The sequence below is a fragment of the Oncorhynchus tshawytscha genome, linkage group LG20 (assembly GCF_018296145.1).
Source record: "Oncorhynchus tshawytscha isolate Ot180627B linkage group LG20, Otsh_v2.0, whole genome shotgun sequence".
Classification (NCBI taxonomy): domain Eukaryota; kingdom Metazoa; phylum Chordata; class Actinopteri; order Salmoniformes; family Salmonidae; genus Oncorhynchus; species Oncorhynchus tshawytscha.
The window spans coordinates 9,726,511-9,754,402 of NC_056448.1; the positions used below are offsets into that span (position 1 = coordinate 9,726,511).

The 27,892-nt window shown below is 45.6% G+C and overlaps 2 protein-coding genes across 3 annotated transcripts in view; both read right to left on the reverse strand.

The window, feature by feature from the left end:
* Positions 1–1,816: 1,816 nt before the first annotated feature.
* On the reverse strand, positions 1,817–8,300 carry ckmt2a (creatine kinase, mitochondrial 2a (sarcomeric)). Of its 2 annotated transcripts, none has more exons than XM_024380938.2 (10): positions 8,191–8,300; positions 5,764–5,944; positions 4,744–4,942; positions 4,568–4,663; positions 4,249–4,470; positions 3,625–3,710; positions 2,988–3,111; positions 2,747–2,881; positions 2,510–2,635; positions 1,817–2,380 (listed from the first exon to the last, which is right to left on the reverse strand). In XM_024380938.2, the coding sequence occupies exons 2-10, from the start codon at positions 5,910–5,912 to the stop codon at positions 2,264–2,266; spliced, it is 1,254 nt and encodes a 417-aa protein (XP_024236706.1). In that variant the 5' UTR covers positions 5,913–5,944; positions 8,191–8,300; the 3' UTR covers positions 1,817–2,263. The 2 variants fall into 2 exon arrangements, with proteins under 2 accessions (XP_024236706.1, XP_024236705.1); XM_024380937.2 differs by lacking the exon at positions 3,625–3,710 and adding an exon at positions 3,242–3,327 and having other exon boundaries at positions 8,191–8,299.
* Positions 8,301–9,920: 1,620 nt separating this feature from the next.
* Positions 9,921–27,892, reverse strand: part of LOC112219751 (ras-specific guanine nucleotide-releasing factor 2-like) — a 42,070-nt gene continuing 24,098 nt past the window's right edge. The window contains exons 6-25 of the mRNA XM_042302162.1: positions 27,682–27,875; positions 27,451–27,560; positions 26,998–27,116; positions 26,672–26,835; positions 20,090–20,156; positions 19,845–19,981; positions 19,578–19,660; positions 19,194–19,442; positions 18,236–18,546; positions 18,004–18,126; positions 17,647–17,874; positions 17,385–17,491; positions 16,886–16,998; positions 16,572–16,632; positions 12,948–13,051; positions 12,758–12,842; positions 12,285–12,562; positions 11,624–11,741; positions 11,445–11,513; positions 9,921–11,348 (exon numbers count right to left, since the gene is read on the reverse strand). Coding sequence (XP_042158096.1) covers positions 11,253–11,348; positions 11,445–11,513; positions 11,624–11,741; positions 12,285–12,562; positions 12,758–12,842; positions 12,948–13,051; positions 16,572–16,632; positions 16,886–16,998; positions 17,385–17,491; positions 17,647–17,874; positions 18,004–18,126; positions 18,236–18,546; positions 19,194–19,442; positions 19,578–19,660; positions 19,845–19,981; positions 20,090–20,156; positions 26,672–26,835; positions 26,998–27,116; positions 27,451–27,560; positions 27,682–27,875 — 2,816 coding nt within the window. The 3' untranslated portion in view covers positions 9,921–11,252. The remainder of the gene's footprint in view (positions 11,349–11,444; positions 11,514–11,623; positions 11,742–12,284; positions 12,563–12,757; positions 12,843–12,947; positions 13,052–16,571; positions 16,633–16,885; positions 16,999–17,384; positions 17,492–17,646; positions 17,875–18,003; positions 18,127–18,235; positions 18,547–19,193; positions 19,443–19,577; positions 19,661–19,844; positions 19,982–20,089; positions 20,157–26,671; positions 26,836–26,997; positions 27,117–27,450; positions 27,561–27,681; positions 27,876–27,892) is intronic.

Below are 27,892 nucleotides of genomic sequence, written 5' to 3' on the forward strand. Positions count from 1 at the left end.
AGGGCAATACTTCTCTACAATAGAAATTGACTCCATATCCAAAGGTCTCTGGTCTTATGCTGTGGCCTGTGGACAGTCTACCATAGACGGTATATGGTCTCTACCCATATATAAACTGTGAAGTCTACCATTAAATTATAAATAATCAGTGTGTCCAAAGAGATTGGACTGAGCAAAACACTGTGCACTAATCTTGATCACAGAGGGAGCTGATAGTTGAGGTGCAAAATGATTTGTAGATCAGTGATTCTGTACAGGGCCTTGCTTAGACCGATTACCTCAAACATGTATGAACTCTTGTTGTATTGGATTGTCTCTGCAGTACGGACTCCGTTTCCCATGGTCCTCAACACCTCTCTAATAGGCCAATAGATGTTGGAGCGTCGGTGAGGTTACTGCTCGCTCCTGTTGCTAACAATGACCTGTGACTGAGGACATGGTTATGGGAAATACATTTATTACAGGCAGTACCACACTGTTATACTGATGTAATCTTACATAGCTTGACCATTGGGCGGGTTATGTGAATTGTCCAAATGGAAATTCAAGTCTTAGTAGAGCTTAGTGGCTGTTCTGATATTATTTATTTTCATTGGGTAATCTAGATCCCAGGCTACAATGTCATATAGCTGTACTGAACATAATCAAAGCATAGTGGGGTCGGCAGGCCTCAAAATGAAGACGTGACGTTGCATGTAGCCTAAACTGTTGCTGTCCTGTTGCTCGTCTGAATCATACCACATCTCCCATGAGACGGACGTACAACCCTCCTCTCTCAAACTTCTAGTGTCTCCTTTTTTGCATTACACAGAAGTCTAGTGGTCAGCACGTAGACCACTGCTAAAAATACACAGACCAGATTCAGTTTCCTCTCTAACACATACCCTCTCACACCTACACACACACACACACACACACACACACACACTCAAACACAAACCCACTGGCCCCTGCCCTCTCAGTCACGCTATGTCCAGCGGGCCCTCTGGTCTTTTCCCACGTGCAATAAATATGTACACTTAATGCCTTCTGTTTCTTTGGCCCCCTGGACCTGCTCATACTAACCCTCTTTAGTGTGTAAGTACAGCAGGCAGCGATTAGCTGATTAGCTCCACGTCACTAAGCTGCTCCAAGAAGCCCAATTACCCTCCCTATACTATACAGACGAACAGAGCCAACCCTTTAAGACAGACAGACGTTTTGGCACTGATGATGCTTCCATTCTTGTCTGGGAGTCAGAGCCCTCAGCACTTACTTCCAAATCCACGACAATGTTGGGTTTTTGTATTTTATCTCATTGAGAATAACCCGGATGAAGAAAGGTTAAATGAGAGACATCTGTGTGAATTCTGCTGGTAGTTTTCCGTTGATGGAATTGGGCTTCTGCCATGCTCCTTCCTGTCTGTTCCTCTCAATGACCTCTAGAAGTGCTTAACTCAGTGTTAAACACTGTTACTGCAGTAAACCTATTATGGCAGATCAGCTGCTGGGAGACAGATACACTGGCGCGACTAGAACTGTAAATATTTTACATTTAGTACTTTAGCACTTCTCCAGAGCGACTTCCGCCTCACGCCAGACTTCCATCCGTAACACAGCCATGTACAGTCAACTTCACAGGAAGTGAATCATCTATTACACAGCCATTGCACATGATAAGTCCAATGACATGTATGGGCACGTTATGGAAAGTCCAAGTCAGTGGTTAATTGCTAAGGTGTTTAAACTCTTAGTGAGGTAGTGAAGTTAGCAGGAGGAGAAAAGGCACACGCTGTAATATCGCCTTGGAAAGCGAGCCGAGTCCGAGAATGAGTCGTTTTGTGGATCAGAAATCAGATGTTTTATTAAGGTAGATTCTTTTATTGAGGTTAGTGTTACAGGTAAGATTTCTCGCTCCTGGTAGAAGTTGCTCCTAAACACTGATCTAGGATCAGATTATGATAACCCCAGCCTTAACCACAAGGGGAATACACCAATACCTGGACTAGTGGAAATGTAACCTTTATTTAACGAGGCAGGTCAGTTAAGAACAAATTCTTATTTACAATGACGGCCTACCGGGGAACAGTGGGTTAACTGCCTTGTTCAGGGGGCAGAATGACAGATGTTTACCTTGTCAGAAAGACATACTACTGCTACTTTACTCCAAACCGCTCAGTTTGGTCACGAGTGGATGGATCAGGCCTCCTCGCTGGCGCCTCACATCCTGCTCTCCCTAACCGCAGAGCAGGTCACTTCCTCTCAGAGGTGGGGCTCAGGTGTTTCACTTCCTGAACTGGGCGATGGGGGCAGGGATCTTGATGTCCTGGCCCCTTTCCAGCCTCTTCTCACAGTCGATCAGATAGTTGACTCCATCAACCAGCAACTGGACCAGCTCCACCTATACACACACACACGGATACACAGTTATTAGCAGTCGAGGTGAGGTGATTTTCTTTTATCTCTGGCCCAGATAGAGTTTATGGTTTCATTCGGTCATTCAGTCTCAGAATAGCGGTTCTCGTTTTACCTCAGATTTTCCCAGACGGTCGTTGTTGGAGATGTCGAAGGTGTCTCCAGTTGTGGCCGTGTCGACTCCGCCTGTCCCTCTCTTCTGCAGACGCATGTTGTCCAGGATCTTACCGAAGCGGGGGTCCTGCAGGGTAAGTACAGAACTTTAATCAATGCTCTGTCTTGGGAAGGAGGGGGTCAATGCACAGGGACACTTCAAGTAAAAACATTAGGGAAGAGAGAGAGTGTGTGTTACCTTGCTGAGTTTGGGCAGTCTGACGTGCACTCCAGCCCTGAGTCCAGTGCCCAGGTTGGAGGGGCAGGTGAGGATGTAACCCAGGTGCTCGTTCCACATGAACTCCCAGCCTCTCTCCTGGATCAGCTTCTCCACCTAGAGGATGGAAGGACACCTTGAGGTATTCTATACTGTATACTGTGTGTTCACAATCACGCCCCCAAAAAATCACTAAACCACTAAGACGTAACATGTAAAGTACCTGTTGGAGTCCTCTGCAGAACCTCTCGAACACTCTCTTCATGTTTCCTCCCTTCTCCATGGAGATGACCCTAGTGTGGTCCTCCTCATTGACCCAGATCAGGAAGGTCTTCTCATTGTTGTGCCTGGAAGAAAGAACACATTCCTAAGAATCCAGAAACATTTGTTGATTGCACTGATTATGTCAACGTCTATGATCACAGAACACACATGCTGGTTAGAGGCTTCTGCTAGTAAGAGCCTTGTAGACCCTACCAGAGGCCCCTGCCGTCGGGCCAATCACGGGCCATGAAGGCACACGTCAACAAGGGGGAGACAGGCTTGTCAAACAGGAAGTGGTCCTATGGGGGGAGAGGAGGGAGGAGGTGGAGGAGGAGAAGGTAGTGGTCAAGGAAAGGGAAGTCAGGGTTACAACTACATAGAGGTAATTCTACTTTGGGGAAGAGGAGTTGAGAGGAAGAAACCTTCCCCAAAGACCTCTAATGCTATGGGAACATGGTTTTGCTTTCTACTCCTTTGGTCTCACCAGATTCCCCTATTCACAGGTACTATCTCTACAGCTATTATAATACAAGATAGTCTTACAGGCATTTAAATCTACAGGGACAGGGTCCGGCTCTCTACTGCTCTGGTCTTACCAGATGCCCCTGGCATCAGGCCAGTCACGGGCCATGAAGGCAGAGGTCAGCAGAGGAGAGATGGGCTTGTCGAACAGGAAGTGCTCCTGAGGCAACGTGAGGGTGAGAGGGCAAAGGTCAATGAGACTGAGGGTTGAAGGTCAACACTAGTCTAGTCTCTCCCAAATCCCCAAAGGATTGCCTCTATTTTCAAGCCTTATCATAGCCGTTAGGCTTTAAAAGCAACATGATGTCACCCTAATGTGTCTAAACAGAGTGGATTAACTTGGTAACTAAAAACTCTGCAAAACTTCCCTGAAATAATTGGATGGGCTACCAATGGGGAATGACGATAAATTAGTGTAATCGAGAACCATGTCTTCAGAAGAGTCGGGCCAGATAAAACTGATGTGACAATGCTGTCACTACAGTTCAGGTTCCTGTGGCACTGTTTCAGTCTTCACAACAGTCCCTGCCATTAACATGGTAATACAAACAGGCAATATCACGGATAAGAGGAATCCTGTATGCAGTCAGGTTACAAAGAAAACACGTAGTCATGTACTTTTTGGACGCAGACACAGACCAATGGGAAAGGTGAGGGGGGATACAGAGATCGATAGCAGTCCTTTGTGAGTGCCTCACATCAATAAGCTGCTGCTGCTCCTTCTCCGTCATGTCTCCCAGGCTGTAGTAGCGTCCGGACAGGTCACCCTTCAGGCCGGCCAGGGCCTGCACGGTCACACGCTCCACCTCGCGGCGCTCCGAGCGGGAGCAGCACGGGGGCAGGCTCAGACCGCGGATACTACGGCCTGTGCGCACGCGAGACGACAGAACGTATTTCTCATCGAAAACACCGTTAGTGATCTGAGGAGGGAACAGGACAGTTATTGTGCATACATCTGAGGACAATGAACTATACTGTGTGTGTGTGTGTGTGTGTGAGAGAGAGAGAGAGAGTTACTTTGGATGCATCCAGATCAGTGGGGTGTTTCATTGTCTTGGGGTCGTAGCCGTTGTGTCTGTCTTTAATGACGGGGTCAAAGAGGTCGGCGAACACCTGGAGAGAACGGGATGGACTGTTAACAGATCTCCTTCAGATAGATCGAAAGAAGCACACAGGCAACCTCCACCACGTACCTTGTAGCTCTCCTCGTCCCCAGCCACCATGCCGACAGTCTTGATGAAGGGGTGGCCCGGGTTGTCCACTCCGGTCTGAATGCACTGGTCCAGGGTCCAGTTGTTAGGTGTCACCTGGTCTCTCAGCTTGCCGTAGATAGCAGGGGTCAGAGCGTGCGCCATGCAGTTGTTGTGCCTCCTCAGGTCAGGGAAGTCAGCACTGGGGATGATGGGAGAAGTAGTTTTCATTCAAACCATAAAGATGAAAAGATCGAAAGGTGTGCATAATGAAGGACATTTCAAATAGAGTGTGATTATGGACACCATCTATACACTGCTGTTTTGGATGTGATGTGGATTAAAAACATTTTTTTACAGGTACATATTGATTGATTGACTGGTCGCTTGATTGATTGAGACAAGTAGAGGAAGTTGTATTAGAGTGTTGGTGATGTGTCTAATCTGTGGCTCAAGGCTTAGTTCCTGATCTTGTGTGTTTGTGTGTGCGTGTGTGTCTGCGTGTGTGTGTGTGCGTGCGTGTGTGTGTATACGTGTGTGTGTATGTGTATGTGTGTGTGTGTATATGTGTGTGTACGTGTGTGTGTGTACGTGTGTGTGTATACGTGCGTGTGTGTACGTGTGTGTGTATGTGTGTACGTGTGTGTGTGTATACGTGTGTGTGTGTACGTGTGTGTGTATACGTGCGTGTGTGTACGTGTGTGTGTATACGTGCGTGTGTGTATGTGTACGTGTGTGTGTGTATGTGTCTACTATATGTGGATGTAAGAAAGGGCAGAGGATGTATCTACTAAACGTCTTAGGTTTCATTCCCTGTCCCACCCCTCTACCTTTGACTTACATTTCAGACTGACTGCAAACTGGGTGTCAGATTCAGGTTTCTTCCCATTCAACAGGTGCAGCTGTCCCAGGCCCAACTCATGTGTTCCAAATTATTTCTCCAACCTCTGTAGGTCGTCTGTATATGGCCAAGCTTTTTGTAGTCCGAAGGCTATTAGAGGCCATGTTGTTTTGTAGTCCTACCTGGGTGGGTAGAGCTTCCTCCTCTCTTCAGCGGAAAGGATGTTGCTGTCAGTCATCAGGTAGCAGGTTGCCATGGTGCCTGCTCCCAGGCTGGCCAATAGCGTGGCCGTGTTACGGCTGGACATCATTCTAGTGAAGGAGAACGCCATCCTGGACAGTTCAAAGGTCAGAATCAGGTCAACTGGGGGTGGGAGAGAGAGAGGAAGCGGCAAGAAGAGAGAGACACAAGTTACACATTTAAAATGCTGTACTTCCTCAAAATTCTTAAATATGTGTTTATTTATGCATTGGTTTCTTGTTGTGTATGTATAACTGTCGTTGGCTTCTTAAGAGCAGTACACTTCCTTCCTTTAACCTTTTGGACTGTCTGACGGTCTTTTTCTGTTGTAGCAAGCTTCACGATGCAGAGTCAGACAGTCACCCTCTTCACCCTTTGACCTCTACATTTTGTCCATCGAATACAGACTGTGGATGATGCAGGTCAAGCAGACTCCATGTCCTCAGTTGAGTTACAATGTGCTTCCGGTTTGTTGATTGTACTGCATTCAATCGTATCATATTAAGTACTTTAAAAAAGTTCATAAAGTTTGTGCAGGTCATCGATAACAAGCTTACAGTATGAGAGAGGGGAGTCTCAGCAGATGGCTGATTAAGCTCAGTCTGCTGATTTGGCCTCACAGGACGGCCTCTTAACTATCCCAAAATGGCTGACCCAAAATGGCCACCACCATCAAGGGGGAGGAGGTAGGATGAAGTTGCCTCTGTACACCGATCGTAGGTCACCAAGATAAAACTAACTTTAGTGTAGCCCCTGAGCCAGGTATTCCTTTCCATATGTCCTGTGACTAAAATCTAAAGGTGAAAGGTCGTTCTCACCCACTTGTCCTTCACTTCAGCACAGAGGAGAGAAAGAGGGAGAAACAGAGAAATAGAGAGACAGAGAGATGGGAGAAAGAGAGAGACACAGAGAGAGACACAGAGAGAGGGAAAGCAGACTTAAAACAGAGAGGTCTATATAGATCTGTAGAGGTCTAGTCACTAAAAGAACAGAAGCAGGGATTGACTTTCTGTTTCATTAATCCTTCTACACACCTATTATATCATTGTCTGCAGTCGTCAGTTGACAAAGTTCCATGTGATTGTTCTTCATTAAGAATACAGTAACGACTTGGAGGAAGAATACAATTGGGTTTGATCGCCAGATCGTCAGTTAGCTGCAAAGCTGACAATGCACCCGCTCTACTCTACAATCCATATCAATGAAGCCCAAGGTGCATCTCAGTGTCTGAACACAAGGTCTCTGGGTCAACTCAACACTATTGACCTCAAAGTCGTGGCTGTGTTTACCCCCGAGTTAAGTACAGCAGACCAGAACAAAGTAGGTGGCTGAGGCGTTTGAGAGGATGAGGCAGCCTGAGAGGAGGAGGCAGTCTGAGAGGATGAGGCAGCCTGAGAGGAGGAGGCAGTCAGCGCTGAAAGACATGTTTATTTATATAGAAATCTAGAGGAGAGAAACCGTGCCAAACGGGTCTCATGCCATGACCGCTCTTTCAGGAATCAAAACACCGCAGGCCACGTGTTCTGTCCTGCTCTGACATTCCGAACCGGTCACAGCCTCTCATTACAGGACACAGGCCAAGACAAGGACACGGGGAGTGGATGAGAGAGAGAGAGAGACACACACACACGGAGAGACATAGAGAGACAGAGAAAGAGCAATGGATACAGAGATGAATCAGTGAATCAGTGATAAGGTTATGTCATAAATGGCGAGCAGCTGGTATGACAGGCCTGTATGGTGGTTTAAATGCCTCGGAGTCACAGTGGTAATAGAAGCCTTAAAGCCAGGATTACACTAGAACCAGCTCTGAAACCACAGATCTAGGATCAGTTTACCGTCAGGGGGAGAAATGTAAAAACTGACCTTAGATCAGTGTCGGGGAGCAATTTCATGCTACTAGCCATACGGAGAGGAGTGTTAAACACATGGTGATGGAATACTACTTCTCTGTAAAGCTCTCGAAAGGATGCATTATCTCAAGTCGTGAAGCAGCTCATGACCGTTATGACAGCTAATAATGTGCTTAAGGAACTGATGCTCTGCTGTCCTTCAGAACGTCAGACGAGACCATGTAGACCAGTCTACGTTCCCTACGCCAAAAGGCTCCTGCTCTGTCCATCAATGTCATGTCAATATAGCAATTATAGTGACAACTATCAGCCAAATCTCATAAAGATACGCATAAGGAAACTTGAACTAATAACCTGTTGGTGGAAGGGAGATGTTAACAACTACTTGGCTGTATCTAGAACTTTTAAAATGTATATATTTAAAACAGCCTGTTATTATCCCCCCTTGTCTGAATGAGAGATAGAGGATAGCTACAGAGAGAGGGAACACATAATGAAAGATAGAGAGTACAGTACCTGTTTCACTGCTGGTTTCCCTCCCTGCTAAAGATTTCTCTTTCAGGAGTCTATTTCTCTTTCTGATCCCACACTCTACCCACTAACACGTGACTAGGACCTGTGCTTTAGGCCAATTAAAATGTCTGAATTTACGCTGTGAGCCAATGGGTATGTAAGAAGCTGTGCTGCTGACCAATCAAATGTATTTCTGGTGCAACACCTTGGATGGTCCTGGTTCTGTTGCCCGTATTGACCTTGATCTGTACTAGATTCAAAGATCCCTCCCCTCCCCTCTCCAAACATAGATAGCGTCTCTCTCTCTCTCTCTCTCCCCCCTTCCCCGCTCTCTCTCTCTCTCTCCCCCTTCCCCTCTCACTCTCTCTCCCCCCTCTCTCTCAGCTCTTGACTGTTGAGATGAATATCAACTTACTATAGAAGTGACATGAACAACTTTTATTTTATTTCCAAGCCAGGGGTGTAAATCTGTACATTCTCTTAGGAAGTGCATGGAACAATACAGCGGTGAAACAGCAGGTTTTATAACAAAGTACAATGTCAGGTATAAAAGCAGGACCGTAGATACTATCAGGATGTGAGAAAGATTCCTGCCATTCAGGACCGTAGATACTATCAGGATGTGAGAAAGATTCCTGCCATTCAGGACCGTAGATACTATCAGGATGTGAGAAAGATTCCTGCCATTCAGGACCGTAGATACTATCAGGATGTGAGAAAGATTCCTGCCATTCAGGACCGTAGATACTATCAAGATGTGAGAAAGATTCCTGCCATTCAGGACCGTAGATACTATCAGGATGTGAGAAAGATTCCTGCCATTCAGGACCGTAGATACTATCAGGATGTGAGAAAGATTCCTGCCATTCAGGACCGTAGATACTATCAGGATGTGAGAAAGATTCCTGCCATTCAGGACCGTAGATACTATCAGGATGTGAGAAAGATTCCTGCCATTCAGGACCGTAGATACTCTCAGGATGTGAGAAAGATTCCTGCCATTCAGGACCGTAGATACTATCAGGATGTGAGAAAGATTCCTGCCATTCAGGACCGTAGATACTATCAGGATGTGAGAAAGATTCCTGCCATTCAGGACCGTAGATACTATCAGGATGTGAGAAAGATTCCTGCCATTCAGGACCGTAGATACTATCAGGATGTGAGAAAGATTCCTGCCATTCAGGACCGTAGATACTATCAGGATGTGAGAAAGATTCCTGCCATTCAGGACCGTAGATACTATCAGGATGTGAGAAAGATTCCTGCCATTCAGGACCGTAGATACTATCAGGATGTGAGAAAGATTCCTGCCATTCAGGACCGTAGATACTATCAGGATGTGAGAAAGATTCCTGCCATTCAGGACCGTAGATACTATCAGGATGTGAGAAAGATTCCTGCCATTCAGGACCGTAGATACTATCAGGATGTGAGAAAGATTCCTGCCATTCAGGACTGTAGAAAACGGAAGCAGTCTGGAAAAAGCAGTTATCTGAAGAACAACACTGTAAGGAAAGAGCTCTACCGCTTAAACGATCCAAAAGCTCCAAGAAGTTACAAATCTATTGACATACTTTACAAATCAATAGCGCAAGATTTCCCAAAAAATACTGTTTAACAAAGTGATCAGATAAAAACCCGAACAAATACTAATAAATAAACACATTCAGAGACAAGCTACAACATTGAGAAATATTCAGACAAAAGTTGTAAGTAAACTTTAACGACCGTTTGGGTCAAGTCCCTTTACTTGAATGTCGTCATTCACAAAACAGACATGTTACACTTGATTGAACAACATTTCTGAAAGTGCAATTTGGGTCAGGACTGGCAAAGGTAAAGCTGTACATGTATATTCTCTTATACACTGTCTGGCTCTGGGGAGAATTAGCTACAGTATATTAGATTGTTCAAAATGACACGGTTGAAAAAAGTGGCTCCTCATATGCCTTTACATGTTCTTCAAATGTTTCGTGTAACAAATAACAGTTTAAAACCTTCACACAGAGAACCCACGGGGCACACACTGGTTGAATCAATGTTGTTTCCACCTCATTTCACCTTGAACCAATGTGGAGTAGATGTTGAATTGATGTCAGTGTCCAGTGTGAATACAATAATAGACAGAAGTAAAACAATGTTTAAAATGCTTAATACACAAGTAAGTAAATAAACATGCTAAATGACAGGATGTTAAAGTCCATGCTTACATCATCAGTGTGTGTCAACAGGAACAAGGCCGGAACCAATCAGGTAATTGTTCAACAGACACAGATAGACTCGATTGGACCCGAGTGACAAGTTCGTCTTCTGGTTAACAAATAGGTTTTTATATTTTGGCTAGGCCTTCTATAAATCAATAAATTCACCTTATTAGGGTATAATAAATATACTATAGGCTATGCAGAGCCGTGGTCGGGTCCATTCGTCTCCACTCTAGTCTATCAGCTGTAGTTAAATAGACCGGAGACCCGATGACAATCAGACAGGACACGACCCGGACCCGAGGGAAAATATTGAATTTTGAACCCGGTCGGGTCTCGGGTATTCGGGTTCGGATGGACCCATGAAAATGTCTTCAAGGAAGTGCAAAAACCTTTGGGGAATGTTATCACTATTTGATGAGGCTGTTCACCAGTAGAGGGCAATATAGTGACCGCCACTGTTCCTCCCCACTCGTCTGCCCACAGCTGCCATTAGTCTGGCAAGCTAGACGTCTCTCCTAATCAGTTACAGCCAAACCTGCCTTTTTCAGAGCAAATGTAAATGGATACATGGAAATGCATGCAAGATCATCAGGAAATCATTATAACATGTTATAAACACACTTTACAGTTTATTACTAAATCTTGATATGTACATATTTACAAGCAAGGCACATATTCACCAGAGTTCTTAAGCATAATCATTGGCAATGGTGATAAAGTAAGAGGAACCCTTAACCGGGTGATTCTCAGGGCTCTCCCGTCCACTGGTTCCATAGTTACCAAGCAGATAACAATAAGAACACTAACTACTAAGTGTCTGATGCAGCTGGACTGAGACCGACTGTTTCTGTGTCTTTAGCCAGGAGGGATGCGGGGTTCAATCTTCAGGGACAGCTCATACAACGTGTCCTCATCCATCACCAGAGTCTTATCCAGCAGGAACTGAGTCACCTGGGAGAGAGCGAGACGGAGAGGAAGCCCGGCGAGTCAGTTAGTTCTAACAGGGTTGTAGCTAGAAACATTGATTGACTGTGCGGCGGGTGTTACCTTGGCTTGGTGCTCTATCCTGTAGGGCGCACCCTGGAACTGACGGATCTCTCTGATGATGTGAGAAATCTGGAACAGACAGGAGAATAGGGAGGAGAGACATGAGACAAGCATAGAGAGAGAGAGAGATGCAGGCTGACTGATTGACTGACTGTGTGTGGGTGCGTTTGTGTGTTTACCATCCTCATCTTGGAGAAGTTGACGAGTCCCTCCTCGGTGAAGTTGGGCGTTCCCTCTTCGATGAAGGCCAGGTCAGTCAGGTACATCCCCAGATAGGGCACACAGGGAGGGTTGCAGCTGCACACGGACCAATCCATCAATCAATGTTCACATAGTATTCAAGCTTTTCCTAACTTTTCACAAGTCCTTAAAGAGATTGAAAAAGGATCTACAGCCCTTACAAATTCGTAACATATCATACGAATTGCAGGATTAAAAAAATAAATAAAATGCGGGATGGAACATCATACGCGATGGATGACTATGTACAGTACACGATTGTGCACCATTTCCTGGGACCCATTTTGTTTCGTGAGCGCTACTTTCAAAACTACTGGCTGAAATGATACAAAACATCTATAGCATCACTTTAATTATTTTTTAAAATACGCACTTAATCATGTGGACAAATATCCTGCCTCTATTGTATTGTGCTCGGCAGATTTTTCACCTTGTCGGCACGGGTATTCGAACTGGCCCAAACGCTCTAACCGCAAGGCTACCTGACGTCCTATAGCTCCTTGGTGAGATTTCACTGTTCGCCCAGGTACACGTCGTGGTGATAATCTGTGACCAAAACCCAGACACACAAAGTATCCCTTTATCTCCCCTCTTTCTTACTTTTTCAGGGTTTCTCTCAGGTTCTTGAAACGGCCCTCTGATGACACTGTCTTCTGCAGCCTGTCCATCAACGACTTGGTCTGTTTGCAGACTTTGGCCCATGTCTTCTTCAGCCTGTAGATGGCGCTGCGGTTGAGAGCTGAGGTGATCTCTAGAACTCCGTTATAGTTGTTAAGGCAGCGACAGATATCAGCAACCGCCAACCACTTCTCTATGGAGTTAGCCCTGGAGCCCACGTCTGTATGGGCAATGATCTGAGACGCTACCAGGTTACTCATCTAGAGCAGGAAAACAGAAGAAAAACAGAGAGGGGGAAGGGAGAGGAGGGAGAGAAGGGATGAGAGAAATAAGGGAAGTGGGAAAGAGGCATAGATACAGAAAAGAGGGACAGGGAAATATGTTGAGATACGAGTATAGATCTGAAGCGCTGGCTGGTATAAAGCTATTGAGTATAGATCTGTTTTAAATCTTACATCGTTAAAGTGCTGACTGGTCTTCATGATGTATGGAGTTCTCTCTGACTTGTCCAGCTTCATCCAGCCCTGGCCCAGAAACTCTCTGGTGGACACGGAACACACCAAAACTATGCAACAACAACACAACACTATTCTCTGATGTAGAATATACACTCACACTATTCTCTGATGTAGAATATACACTCACTCGTAAGGGATGCTCCTGAACACAATGTGGTCTAGCAGGGTGATCTGTTCAGCCAGCTCCATCGCAGACAGAGACTCAAAACACTCTGCTTTGGGACACTCCGCCTGGTAAACCAATATTAAACAGTGTTCCATGTCTGCACTACAAACGGGTTGACACCTAATATACACAAATAAGGGGAGCTTATATAAGTGTATTTTTTGCATATCCCCCCTGAAAGTGAGGTCATGGCCAGGGTTCAGCCATTACTCAAGGCGACCCTGGAGGAATTAGGGTCAAGTTCCTCGACAGACTTTTCACCTTGTCGGCTCAGTTGGTCAAACTAGCAACCTCTCGGTTACCGGCCCAACACTCTAACCGCTAGGCTACCTGGCAGGTAGCCGCTAAATAAAAGGACACAGTGGACTAATATGGCTCTACAGGGGACTAAAACCAGGGTCACATACAGAGTGCATGTCAAATACTTTACAATACTTGAGCTAAGCTTGATTTATTTCCCCTGTAAAATAGAAGCAATGGCGTTTTCCCAAGTGAAATCTCCGATCGAAATCAAGCGCACCTCAAATACTTCTAAATGCATTCTAAAGTATTTTACATCAAGTATTGGTTGGGTCTTCAGGGGGATGCTCCACCACAAGACACACTAATATAACTAATACTGTAGGTTCTAATTATTTATAGCGAAGACTTCAAATAGTCTAAATCGAGACTACGTATCTGGACAACGTCTTACCAGGATGAAGTGGAGCAGTGGACTTCTCTGTTCCAAAGTCAGCATTCCAAATTACATCAACATCCATTTACTGACTAAATAATAACTAAACACACTTTCTACCACCATATTGTTATAAGATGGCGCCGGAGAAGAAGGCATTTTTTACTTTAACGAGTCTGACGAGGCCGTTGCGAAAGATATACTGCTTTCTCGGGAACAGGCCCAGATCCCCATGATTTGCGTGAAGAGGAGGTGGAGAAAATGGGGCTGGAGGGTGGGCTGCCTTCTGAGAATTCGTAGGCGATCGAACAAACCCCCACTTCTTTCCATTCTGCTAGCAAACGTGCAATCTTTGGACAATAAAATAGATGATCTATGCAGATGATTAAACTACCAACGGGACATTAAAAACTGTAATATCTTATGCTTCACAGAGTCGTGGCTGAACGACGACAATATCAACATACAGCTGGCTGGTTACACGATGTACCGTCAGGAGAGAACAGCAGCGTCTGGTAAGACAAGGGGCTGTGGACTATGTATTTTTGTAAATAACAGGTGGTGCACGATATCTAAGGAAGTCTAGCGCTATTGCTCTCCTGAGGTATCGTATCTCATGATAAACTGTAGACCACACTACCTACCTAGAGAGTTTTCATCTGTATTTTTCTTAGCTGTTTTACATACCACCACAGTCAGAGGCTGGCACTAAGACAGCATTGAATGAGCTGTATTCCGGCATAAGCAAACAAGAAAACGCTAAGCCAGAGGCAGCGCTCTTAGTAGCCAAGGACTTTAATGCAGAGAAACTTAAATATGTTTTACCAAATTTCTATCAGCATGTTAAATGTGCAACCAAAGGAAAAAAAACTCTGGACCACCTTTACTCCACACACAGAGACGCATACAAAGATCTCCCTCGCCCTCCTTTTGGCAAATCTGACCATAATTCTATCCTCCTGATTCCTACTTACAAACAAAAATTAAAGCAGGAAGCGCCGGTGACTAGATCAATAAAAAAGTGGTCAGATGAAGCAGATGCTAAGCAACAGGACTGTTTCGCTAGCACAGACTGGACTATGTTCCGGGATTCCTCCGATGGCATTGAAGAGTACACCACATCAGTCATTGGCTTCATCAATAAGTGCATCGATGGCGTCGTCCCCACAGTGACCATACGTATATGACCCAACCAGAAGCCATGGATTTACAGGCAACATCCGCACTGAGCTAAAGGCTAGAACTGCCGCTTTCAAGGAGTGGAAGCTTATAAGAAATCCTGCTATGCCCTCCGACAAACCTTCAAACAGGCAAAGAGTCAATACAGGACTAACATTGAATCGTACAACACCAGCTCTGATGCTCGTCGGATGTGGCAGGGCCTGCAAACCATTACAGACTACAAAGGGAAGCACAGCCAAGAGCTGCCCAGTGACCCGAACCTACCAGACGAGCTAAACTACTTCTATGCTCGCCTCGAGTCAAGTAACACTGAAACATGCATGAGAGCAACAGCTGTTCTGGAAGACTGTGTGATCACGCTCTCCTCAGCCGATGTGAGTACGACCTTAAAACATGTTAACGTTAACAAGGCCGCAGGGCCAGACGGATTACCCGGAAGTGCACTGCGAGCATGCGCTGACCAACTAGCAAGTGTCTTCACCGACATTTTCAACCTCTCCCTGTCTGAGTCTGTAATACCAACATGTTTTAAGCAGACCACCATAGTGCCTGTGCCCAAGAACACTAAGGTAACCTGCATAAACAACAACCGACCTATAGCACTCACTTCTGTAGCCATGAAGTGCTTCAAAAAGTTGGTCATGGCTCACATCAACGCCATTATCCCAGAAACCCTAGACCCACTCCAATTTGCATACTGGCCCAAAAGATTTGCATACTGCCCCAAAAGATCCACAGATGATATAATCTCTATTGCACTCTACACGGGCCTTTCCCACCTGGACAAAAGGAACACCTATGTGAGAATGCTATTCATTGACTACAGCTCAGCGTTCAACACCATAGTGCGCTCAAAGTTCATCAATAAGCTAAGGATTATTGACACGGTCCAACCACACCAAGACAGTTGTGAAGAGGGCACGACAAAACCTATTCCCCCTCAGGAGACTGAAAATATTTAGCATGGGTCCTCAGATCCTCAAAAGGTTCTACAGCTGCACCATCGAGAGCATCCTGGTTGCATCACTGCCTGGTATGGAAACTGCTCAGCCTCCGACCACAAGGCACTAGAGAGGGTAGTGCGAACAGCCCAGTACATCATTGGGGCCAAGCTTCCTGCCATCCAGGACCTCTATACCAGGCGGTGTCAGAGGCAGGCCCTAAAAATTGTCAAAGACTCCAGCCACCCTAGTCATAGACTGTTCTCTCTGCTACCGCATGGCAAGTGGTACCGGAGCGCCAAGTCTAGGTCCAAGAGGCTTCTAAACAGCTTCTACCCCCAAGCCATAAGACTCCTGAAACCTAATCAAATAGCTACCCAGACTATTTGCATTTCCCCTCCCTTTTTTTACAGTGCTGCTACTCTCTGTTGTTATCATCTACGCATAGTCACTTTAATAACTCTACCTACATGTACATATTACCTCAACTAATCCTGCACATTGACTCTGTATCGGTACCCCCCTGTATATAGTCTTGCTATTGTTATTTTACTGCTGCTCTTTAATCACTTGTTACTTATATTTCTTGTTCTTTTCCGTATTTTTTAAAAACTGCATAGTTGGTTAGGGGCTCGTAAGTAAGCATTTCACTGTAAGTCCTACACCTGTTGTATTCGGAGCATGTGACAAATACAATTTGATTTGACTAGATTTGATATCCTGCAAATGAAATGGCTTAGCATCTATTCTAGGCAGTAGTTGTGTGTGTGATTGAACTATACATACCGTCTGTAGGATGTCTTCTATCTTGAGTTGAGCATCATCTTGTTCATCTTGAGAAAGAGCACTGAGAGACAAGCAGAGTCTCATGAATAACAAATGTAATGACACAAACACACACCCACTCTCACACACACTCTCACACGGTATACTAAGGTACACACACCACACACACTCACTAACTCTCACTGTGTGTGTGTGTGAGTGTGTGTGAGCTTGTACTTAAGCGTGTGTGTGTGTGTGTTTGTGTGTGTGTCTGTGAGTGTGTGTGTGTGTCTGCGAGTGTGTGTGGGCTTGTACTTTAGCTTGCGTGTGTGTACCTTAGAATGTTTCCGGTGGCTTTCCTCTCTTGAGGCAGCAGGTCTGCGTCTCGTAGCACCTCCTCCAGAAGGGTCATTACACCCACCTTCAGCTCACTGTTCATCTCAAAGTCCTGACACACACACAAACACACACGCAGCTTAGCGATAATTTCCCCCAGTCATTTCTTCAGAGGATGCTGTAAACTCACAGATACATTGTTCACTCCCTTCCACATCAGAATTATTATAGAGCATAAATTGACCTCTTCTCTCCGCGTCAACATCAGCCTGTTTCAGCATGTATGGTCACCTACACACCAGGCCCCACAGAGCAGATGGTGGTGACAGTAGTGTCAGAGCTGGGGTTTGTTCAAGAGCAACAGTCCTGTCTGCTACAGAGGGCAGGACACCAGGGGGCCCCAGTGGAGCAGGGTGACATTTCTCTGGACGTCACGAGAGTTGGACAGAGGACAACAGGGGTAGGCAGGCAGTGTTTGGGTGTGTATGTGGTTCAGACCTGTGAGTGCTTGGAGACCCAGTGACGCAGTACGTTGAGGACTCTGTTGGTAGCAGCTCTACGGATGATAAACTCCTTGTCACAGGTCCTCTCGCTATTATTGAAACCTGAGAGAGAGAGAGAGAGAGAGAGAGAGAGAGAGAGAGAGAGAGAGAGAGAGAGAGAGAGAGAGAGAGAGAGAGAGAGAGAGAGAGAGAGAACTTGTGGTGAAATGGTAAATGCTGCTGGTAAGACGGTTGTTATTGTTCATGTTGTCTGTTACCCTGGGAACTGCCGTGTCCGGCGGCTGCCGTGGCAATTGCGAAGGCTGAGGCTGGTGACATAGTACCACGATTGTTTTCCCCCGTGGAACTTCCAGACTGTCTGTATCGCATGTGTCTGGGTGTAGAGGGGGAACGACAGGGGGACTCTGTCAGGGGGACTCGGTCCTCGCTGACTTGAGGGTTAGACTCTGGGAGGAACTTTTCCAGAGAAACCGTCTCCAGAACAGCTGTTAATTAAAATATACAGGCACTCAGTGAGTGTGTGTCTGTGTTTGTGAGTGTGTGTTTGTGTTTGTGAGTGTGTGTTTGTGTGTGTGTGTGTCTGTGTTTGTGCGTGTATGTGTGTGCCAGCCTACCCCTGCGGATGCTGCGTCTGAGTTTTCCACAGAATGCGTCGATGCGCGGCATGTCTCCTCCCTCTTCTGGCGTTGGGGGGACAGGTTCCTGTGAACAGGTGGGGCGGCTCAGTTCTAGAAGGGCTTTTGTGGTGGTGGGAGGGGAGGTGGAGACCCCCAGGACTGTTGGCAGGCTGGGAGCCCGCGTACAGGTGGGAGGGGGGGACGAGAACCCAGATGGAGCCCGGGTGGCGTTGGGAGGAGGGGAGGAAAACCCTGAAGGGGGCCTGGTGGCGTTGGGAGGGGGAGGAGATGGAGGGAGGGTGAGAGGAAGTGGGGGAGTTAGCAGCAGAGGAGGAAGGGGTGGAGAGGTCTAGGACCCCTGCCTTGGAGGAGACCGGGGAGGAGAGGGAGAGTTTGCGGGAGTGAACCGGGGAGGAGGTGCGGGAGGGGATGGTGAGAGGAGGAGGAGAGGAGAACTTGCGACAGAGACGGGGAGATTTGTTGTTGAGGTGCTCGCCTCCCCATGTCCCCTGGTTGGTGGCAAAGAACAACTCCAGAGACCTGAGGAGGGACAGAGAGATGGGAGAAGAAGAGGAGGGTAAAGACAAAAAGGAAGCACTTGATTATTCCTACATCACATGAGAAACCTATGTAACATCTATGTTAGCCCTCTGAACTAAAACCAAGAAGAAAAGGTATTTTTGTTTGAAAGGCTGTATGAGTGAAATGAACCAATGAAAGAGTCAATGGAGAGGCAGTGAAAAGAGCAGAATGTACGAGAAAAAAAAGAAAAAAAAAAGAGTGTCACTCTTTTTGGTCCAGAGCAAGCCGTGTGATCTTCAGACTGTAGTCAGGACAGAGAGACGTGATGGACAGACGATCGGAGGAGTGATACTGAACCCTGAGAGGAGAGGAGGAGTGGAGGAGAGAAGGAGAAGAGGAAAGGGCAGGATGGCATGGGAGAGGAGGTGTCGAAGGGAAAGATTTGGAAGGAGGGGGTGAGGATGAGTGACAAAACCAGGAGTGGAGGAGGGGAGTGGAGTGGAGTGGAGGGGGAGGAAAGAGAAGGAAAGAGACAGAGAGAGTGATGGTCAGCATGCATGTCTATTATACGAGGATAGAGGGAGGAAGAGACAGAATAGATGAAGGAGTGATGTGGCATGAGAAGACACAATGTGTGTGTGGGTTCATACTGTATATCTTTCTACCTGACCGGTATAGAGGTAAAAGGTTTCTTGTATATGTCGGCCAGTTTGTCCATGACCACAGCAGCGGTAGTAAAGATCCTGTACGTGTGGAGGAAGGTGTTGAGGAAGTCGATAGAGAGGAAGCGCAGGTCAGTCAGTCTCTCCAGCAGCCGCTCCACGCTGGCGTAGCGGATCTGGGGGACCTTGCAGGAGTTGAGCGTCTTGCTGAAGCAGATGTCCACATCATCTTTGTGCAGCCGTGCGTCCGACCTGGTGGGACAAGTATCAATAAGATCATCAGCTATTGGGTGATCTTCCAGATGGGCAAAGGGGATTGGATAACCTGGGGATTATCAACCCTCACTGACGTGGAAAAGAATATACAGTTTTTATTTGGGCTCTTACTTGATCATGTGCGGCACAGTTACTTTAGAGTTCTCCTCAAATACGCTGGTCATCAGGCCATTACAGCGGATATTATCTATACACTATAGACAGAGAGAAAGAAAAAGGTACAGAATGAAAGAAAGACAGAGAGAGACAAGAGGGGAGAGACAGTCATGTTACTGTCCATGGTGCTGAACCTCTTTCAAAATCAGTGCAGAGACTTGCAGAAGCAGTAGGTGTAGGAGTTGATTTGGGACTGGGCATCTCATCCCCAGGTATGTTTACCTGACTGATGTCACTTGTCCAGGCAGCTTTCTCCTGGCGGGAGGGAGCCAATAGGACGACAGAGAAGGCGGGGCCATCAGGGGGTTCCACCACGATTTTAAACTCCAGGTGGTTGAAGCCCTGACCTCCTGCATTGTCTACAGGAGGGAGGTGGGAAGGATCAAGGTCAAAAAGTTTGTTGATGTATTGATTGATTGATTGAATTGACTTATTCATTGATTTATTACTTTATGAAAGATACTTACAGTCCTCATCGTTGGCATCTAGCTCCTCTACAAGGGTACATTCTATTAGGGACAACACCCCACCCTGCTGTGAGGGTCAAAGGGCAGAGGTTAGAGGCCATACATCTAACACGCACGTGTAGAGGGAAGGTCAACTGTGTCAAAATCTGCTTGACATACAAATGTTTTCCACTACCTACACTACAGGTCAAATGTTTTAGAACACCTACTCATTCAAGGGTTTTTCTTTATTTGTACTATTTTCTACATTGTAGAATAATAGTGAAGGCATCAAAACTATGAAATGACACATATGGAATCCTGTTGTAACCGAAAAAAGTGTCAAACAAATCAAAATATATGTTATATTTGAGATTCTTCAAATAGCCACCCTTTTCCTTGATGGCAGCTCTGCACACTCTTGGCATTCTCTCAACCAGCTTCACCTGAAATGCTTTTGCAACAGTTTCCACATATGCTGAGATTGGTTGAGGTTGGGGGATTGTGGAGGCCAGGTCATCTGATGCAGCACTCCATCACTCTCCTTCTTGGTAAAATAGCCCTTACACAGCCTGGAGGTGTGTTGGGTCATTGTCCTGTTGAAAAAAAAATGATAGTCCCACTAAGCCCAAACCAGATGGGATGGCGTATCGCTGCAGAATGCTGTGGTAGCCTTGTTGGTTAAGTGTACCTTGAATTCTAAGTAAATCACAGACAGTGTCACCAGCAAAGCACCCCCATATCATAATACCTCCTCCTCCATGCTTTACGGTGGGAAATACACATGTGGAGATCATCCGTTCACCCACACCGCGCCTCACAAAGACACGGCGGTTGGAACAAAAAACCTCAAATTTGGACTCCAGACTAAAGGACACATTTCCACCGGTCTAATGTCCTTTACTTGTGTTTCTTGGCCCAAGCAAGTCACTTCTTCTTATTGGTGTCCTTTAGTAGTGGTTTCTTTGCATAAATTCGACCACGAAGGCCTGATTCACACAATCTTCTCTGAACAGTTGATGTTGAGATGTGTCTCTGTGAAGCATTTATTTGGGCTGCAATTTCTAAGGCTGGTAACTAATGAACTTGGCCTTTTACCAAATAGGGCTATCTTCTGTATACCCCCCTACCTTGTCACAACACAACTGATTGGCTCAAACCCAGGAAGGAAAGAAATTCCACAAATTAACTTTTAAGTAGGCACAAATGCATTCCAGGTGACTACCTCATGAAGCTGGTTGAGAGAATGCCAGGAGTGGGCAAAGCTGTCATCAAGGCAAAGGGTGGCTATTTGAAGAATCTCAAGTATAAAATATATTTGGATTTGTTTAACACTTTTTTGGTTACTACATGATTCCATATGTGTTATTTCATAGCTTTGATGTCTTCACTATTATTCTACAATGTAGAAAATAGTTAAATAAAGAAAAACCCTTGAATGAGTAGGTGTTCTAAAACTTTTGACAGGTAGTGTATATCAACACATTTTGTATGTATATGTTTGCATGTGTCTGACCATGTGAAAGTACAGATATCGCATCTTAATTTGACCCATTTTGTCGCAGGAGGAAAATAAACCTGCGGCAAGAGGATTTGAATATCTGAAGAAATATTAAGAATCACCACCAGGGGGCAGCTGAAGCGGTGTTTGTGTACAATGCAGCACCGTACCTACATTGTACCTTAGACTGCAGGTCCACTGGGCGCCTGTTCAAGTAGCGTCTTGTGTGAATTCTTATGTGGATTATAGTTAACGGGCATATTTGTAGGGGATAGACTTATTTTTCGTTAGGGCATATCCGTTGAAATACATATATAGAAATGGTTTTATTATATGTCCAAGGGAAGCAATAGCAAGAATAGATGATTGGTGGCCTCAGTGCCTGTGTGGACCAGGGGTTACAACCACTGACCCTGGCACACATATGGTTCGAATCCGGCCCACTGCCCTTTGACTCCCCCTCCCCCTATCTTCTCCATCTTTACAACACTGTTCTAGCTCTTCAAGGTAAGCAACAACAACAAAAAAGACTTCAATTCATTTAGATAGCCTACAACCTACATTAGGCCCACAAGCTAATTGCATCCATTTCAATGTTTTCAAGAAGTAAAACGAATAGTCTGATAATTTACAGATCAAAGAAACGTGTCTCAGCTCAACAAAATAGTCTTTGGATAGGCTCAAACGCATACACATCCTGACAGCTTTAAGAAATGACATTTTAAAGCCATACAATACAGGCTTTCAATCCACAACAAGGATGACTTCAAATGCCGGCATCAAACTGGAAGCACAGCAGGCCTTTGCTACTGTAGCCGGCGCATAACAGTTTGGTAATGGAAATGCATAAAACGTGGGCGAGCACTGGAAGAAAGTTTATCGTTCTACGGCGGGCCTTCATCTATCAATCAACTGATGTGGCCCAAATCAGCTCATCAACTCAGACAGGGGAACACAAACAGTATGTGATTGGGTAGCTTAGAGAACGTATTGGAATATAATCAAATAACAAGGAACCTATTGCAACCATCGATGGCACTAGATTATCACCAGCTGATGTCTTTTTAAACGATCAATACGTGCTAAATTCACCCGCACAGCTGATCTCAATTGCAACTGTTATTGGTCACCTGATTACCGCGCCTGAAAGATGATATCGGTGTTGCCTTCGTCCTGGTTGCAACCAAAGTCTTTCAAGACACGTTCGCCCTCTGGTTGGTATTATCATCGGAACAACTTAGTCCTTTTTGTAAATACTAAGGGTGATTTATCTATTTGACAAGAATTCCGTACAAAATAAATCAAGTATTTCCTAATTTACCACGGCAAATCTACTGTGGCAATTTACCCCACACTTTGTATGAAACTAACGTTGGTGTAGCCCACTGCTATTCTTTTGTTTGTTAATAGATTTAAAATGACTGTTTCATGTCTTCACTATTTCATACCATTATGTCCTCTTAGTATGAACAGATTGTTTTTATATATCATTAGAGAGTGAAAGTAGTGTTGGGTTGAAGCTCTTTGTGCATGTGAAGTTCAATTATTTCATGGACTGCAGTAGACTGTAGGAATATCTACTCTCAGTTACTCATTGCCTCTCCTGACTGAAATACACGGAGGAGCACAAATAAATCCTGGCTGATGGAAAAGTACTGAAGTACATCTTTGTGGAAGGGAGGGGGTGAGAGCTAAGGGTATAAATGAACACTGCGCTGTACTGAATGTACCGTATGTATTCGACTTACATCTTCACCGAGTAAACATTTGAAACATCACTTGGAGTTCGGGCTCTTTTGTATGATAAATATCTTTATTTTATTTTGAGATATTGCTTTTCTTATCAAATCTATAAAATGTAATTTTATTTGTCACATGCAGCGAATACAACAGGTGTAGACCTTACAGTGAAATGCTTACTTACAATCCCTTAACCAACAATGCTTTAAGAAGTTTTAAGAAAAACGTGTCGAGTAAAAAATAGGATACGTTGTAAAAAAAATAATTAAACAGCAGCAGTCAAATAACAATAGTGAGGCTATATACATGGGGTACCAGCACAGAGTCAAAGTGAGGGGGCACCGGTTAGTCGAGGTAATATGTACATGTAGGTAGAGTTAAAGTGACAATGTGTAGATAAAAAATGGAGGGTAGCAGCTGTGTAAAAGAGGTGTCTGCGTAGCCCTTTGATTAGCTGTTCAGGAGTCTTATGGCTTGGGGCTAGAAGCTGTTAAGAAGCCTTTTGGACCTAGACTTGGTGCTCCGGTATTGCTTGCCGGAGCGCTTCTCGATGGTGCAGCTGTAGAACCTTTGAGGATCTGAAGACCCATGCCAAATCTTTTCCGTCTCCTGAGGGAGGAGGAACAGGCTTTGTCGTGTCCTCTTCACAACTGTCTTGGTGTGATTGGACCATGATAGTTTGTTGGTGATGTGGACACCAAGGAACTTCAAGTTCTCAACCTATTCCACTGCAGCCCCGTCGATGAGAATGGGGGCGTGCTCGGTCCTCCTTTTCCTGTAGTCCACAATCATCTCCTTTGTCTTGATCACGTTGAGGGAGAGGTTGTTGTCCTTGCACCACACGGTCAGGTCTCTGACCACCTCCCTATCGTTGTTGGTGATAAGGCCTACCACTGTGTCATCGGCAAACTTAATGATGGTGTTGGAGTCTTGCCTGGCCGTGCAGTCATGAGTGAACAGGGAGTACAGGAGGGGACCGTGCACGCACCCCTCCGTGGGTCCCCTGTGTTGAGGATCAGTGTGGTGGATGTGTTACTTACCATTACCACCTGGGGGCGGCACATCAGGAAGTCCACGTTCCAGTTGCAGAGGGAGGTGTTTAGTCCCAGGGTCCTTAGCTTAGTGATGAGGTTTGTGGACACTGTGGTGTTGAACGCTGAGCTGTAGTCAATGAACAGCATTCTCACATAGGTGTTCCTACTGTCCAGGTGGGAAAGGGCAGTGTGGAGTGCAATAGCGATTGCATCATCTGTGGATGATATTGGAGTGGGTCTAGGGTCTCTGGGATAATGGTGTTGATATGAGCCATGACCAGCCTTTCAAAGCACTTCATGGCTACAGAGTGCTACAGGTCGGTAGTCATTTAGGCAGGTTACCTTAGTGTTCTTGGGCACAGGGATTGTGGTGGTCTATTTGAAACATGTTGGTATTATAAAGCAGCAGTCCTAACAACTATACTGCCCCAGGCCATGATTGAACTACATTTTGACAGTTGATTCATAACCTTAAGTTCGCGATAAACCTTGAAATGTTTTTAGTTTTTTGATAATACACTGTAGATTTCAAAAATCATGGGCCAAGTTTTTTTTTGCCTGCTTTTACATCTTGTCTTTACATCTGATATTACAGGCCTATGTAGGCTATAGTTTAGGTGTAGCCTATCAGGGTTGGGGAGTAATAGATTACACGTAATCCGTTACATGTAAGGGATTGCAAAAAAAAAACGGTAACTGTAATCCATTACATTAACTGCAAAAATACTGTAATCAGATTACAGATACTTTTGAAAAACTAGATGATTACTCCGAGGATGACTTTTAAATTCAGAAAGGATGTTTGCACATTTTTTGGGGATACTTTTCTCAATGACATTCAAATCAGCATTGAAAAAAGGTGCAAGTTCAAGTTTGTTCCACCTGAACAAGTCTGACCACAAGTCAGAGACCACTACGATGACACACCAAATGTGTTTGATGGATCGCGGGTAAAGAGCAGGAATGGGCTTTTGTGGGCTACAGTCTAAGCTGTGTCTTCCAATGGGCGACTGCTGTCGGCATCCAAAGATTATCCAACTTGAATAAACGCTTGGAGGTCAGTATGACAGCAGTGGTGTAGTGTACGGCGATACGGATATCACTTATTATTGATATCTACATAGCGCATTGATGTGAATCACACTGCTGCTCTCTCATTTAGCTATTTGCGCCTCATGGATTGTGGTTGTTGTGGATGGCTGTTCACAAATCAAAATGTGTATTTGAACCCAATAATGGGTTGAATTCAAGACGTTTACGCTGACTATCAATCATTGCTTTTGAAACCAGTGGACAGCCAGTGAAAAATGTGCTCTTGCAACAGGTGCACAGTGCGGATCTAAGCCTATGGAATAACAGCTGCACAGTGCGGATCTAAGCCTATGGAATAACAGCTGCACAGTGTGGATCCCAGCCTATGGAATAACAGCTGCACAGTGCGGATCTAAGCCTATGGAATAACAGCTGCACAGTGCGGATCTAAGCCTATGGAATAACAGCTGCACAGTGCGGATCCCAGCCTATGGAATAACAGCTGCACAGTGCGGATCTAAGCCTATGGAATAACAGCTGCACAGTGCGGATCCCAGCCTATGGAATAACAGCTGCACAGTGCGGATCTAAGCCTATGGAATAACAGCTGCACAGTGCGGATCTAAGCCTATGGAATGGAAAAAGCTGCACAGTGCGGATCTAAGCCTATGGAATAACAGCTGCACAGTGCGGATCCCAGCCTATGGAATAACAGCTGCACAGTGCAGATCCCAGCCTATGGAATAACAGCTGCACAGTGCGGATCTAAGCCTATGGAATGACAGCTGCACAGTGCGGATCTAAGCCTATGGAATAACAGCTGCACAGTGCAGATCCCAGCCTATGGAATAACAGCTGCACAGTGCGGATCCCGGCCTATGGAATAACAGCTGCACAGTGCAGATCCCAGCCTATGGAATAACAGCTGCACAGTGCAGATCCCAGCCTATGGAATAACAGCCTCACAGTGCGGATCCCAGCCTACGTGTATGGATACATTTCAGATGAGTCCATTTGAATGTGGAGTGATAGGACCTATAGTCCTACAGTAGCAGTAGCAGTAGGACATTGTCTAGCTTCAGCCTATGAGCAAAGTCAGAGACGGAATATGATTTTGATAGCTGGCGCTGGTCTGAATGACTCGACTGCCCCCTGAATACGTTTTTTGTGAAAGCATCTAAATCATGAGACTCATTTTAAGTCCCTGTTGCGCAGGAAAATTTCACGTGACAAAACAGTGATCAAATTAAGATCTGACATCTGTACATGCATAATGTGTCTGTGTTTGACTCTCACCTTGAGCAGGTGCAGCTTTCCCCCGGAGGTGCGTGTGCAGACAAGGAAGTGTTTCGTAAATAGGAAGCACTGTCGTTCTCCTTCCTTCCTGAGGGACAGAGAGCCCAGACGGACCTTACTGAGCATGCCCCGTTCACTGCTGGATGGGAGCTGGATCAGAGAGCCTGATGGGTAGAGAGAGTGTGTGTGTGTGAGTTTGGTGGGAGGGGGAAAAAACAAAAAACACAGGCTCCACATACTGTACTACTGATGACAGTTTACAAGTAGCCATCTTATAATGCTCGGGATTCTGGCTGGTGTGTGTGTGTGTGTGTGTGTGTACTCACCCTGTCTGACAAAGGTCTGGCTGGTATCCAGTAATATGTCACAGCCTTCTACGATCATTCTCTCAATGGCCAGATTCTTACGAATGTTCTCTGTATCGCTCACCTCATCATGCATCATCCTGACAACACAACCACCATTAGCTACATTATCCACCACACAACCACTGTTAACTACATTATCTACCACACAACCATGGTTAACTACATTATCTACCGCACAACCACCATTGGCTACATTATCCACAACACAACCACTGTTAACTACATTATCTACCACACAACCACCATTAGCTACATTATCCACCACACAACCACCATTAGCTACATTATCCACCACACAACCACTGTTAACTACATTATCTACCACACAACCACTTAACAACATTACCTACCACACAACTACTGTTGGCTACATGATCTACTACACAACCACTACAGCTCCGTTATCCTCACTTTGACAGCTCCTCTAGTTTGGACTTGGCGAACTCCAGGCTCTTGCGCTCCACGTGCTCATGAGGCGTGTGTGCCAGCAGCTCATGGAGAGTGATGATGTAACGAGGGATCTGAAACACAACGGAGAGGTGTCAGTCAGTCAGTCAGGTCTGGGCCGTATACTAACATGTGGAAGAGGAGGGGTGAAAGGGCGGAGGTTAATGAGGTCCGCGCGCGTGTCCGACGTGCTACCTGGAACATGGGGTACGTGAGGAAGGTCTCCAGCATGCGTCCCTCACAGGCAGCGTTCGCCTCATACTGCTTCAGCAGCTTGTCCAAGTCCCGGTTCTGTTTACAGTTGGCCAGCACCTGCAGGCTGTACTGGTGGTTCCTCACAAACTCCTGGTAGATGTTCAGCATGGGCAGCAGGATGTCAAACAGATCCGCTGGGGAGACAAACACA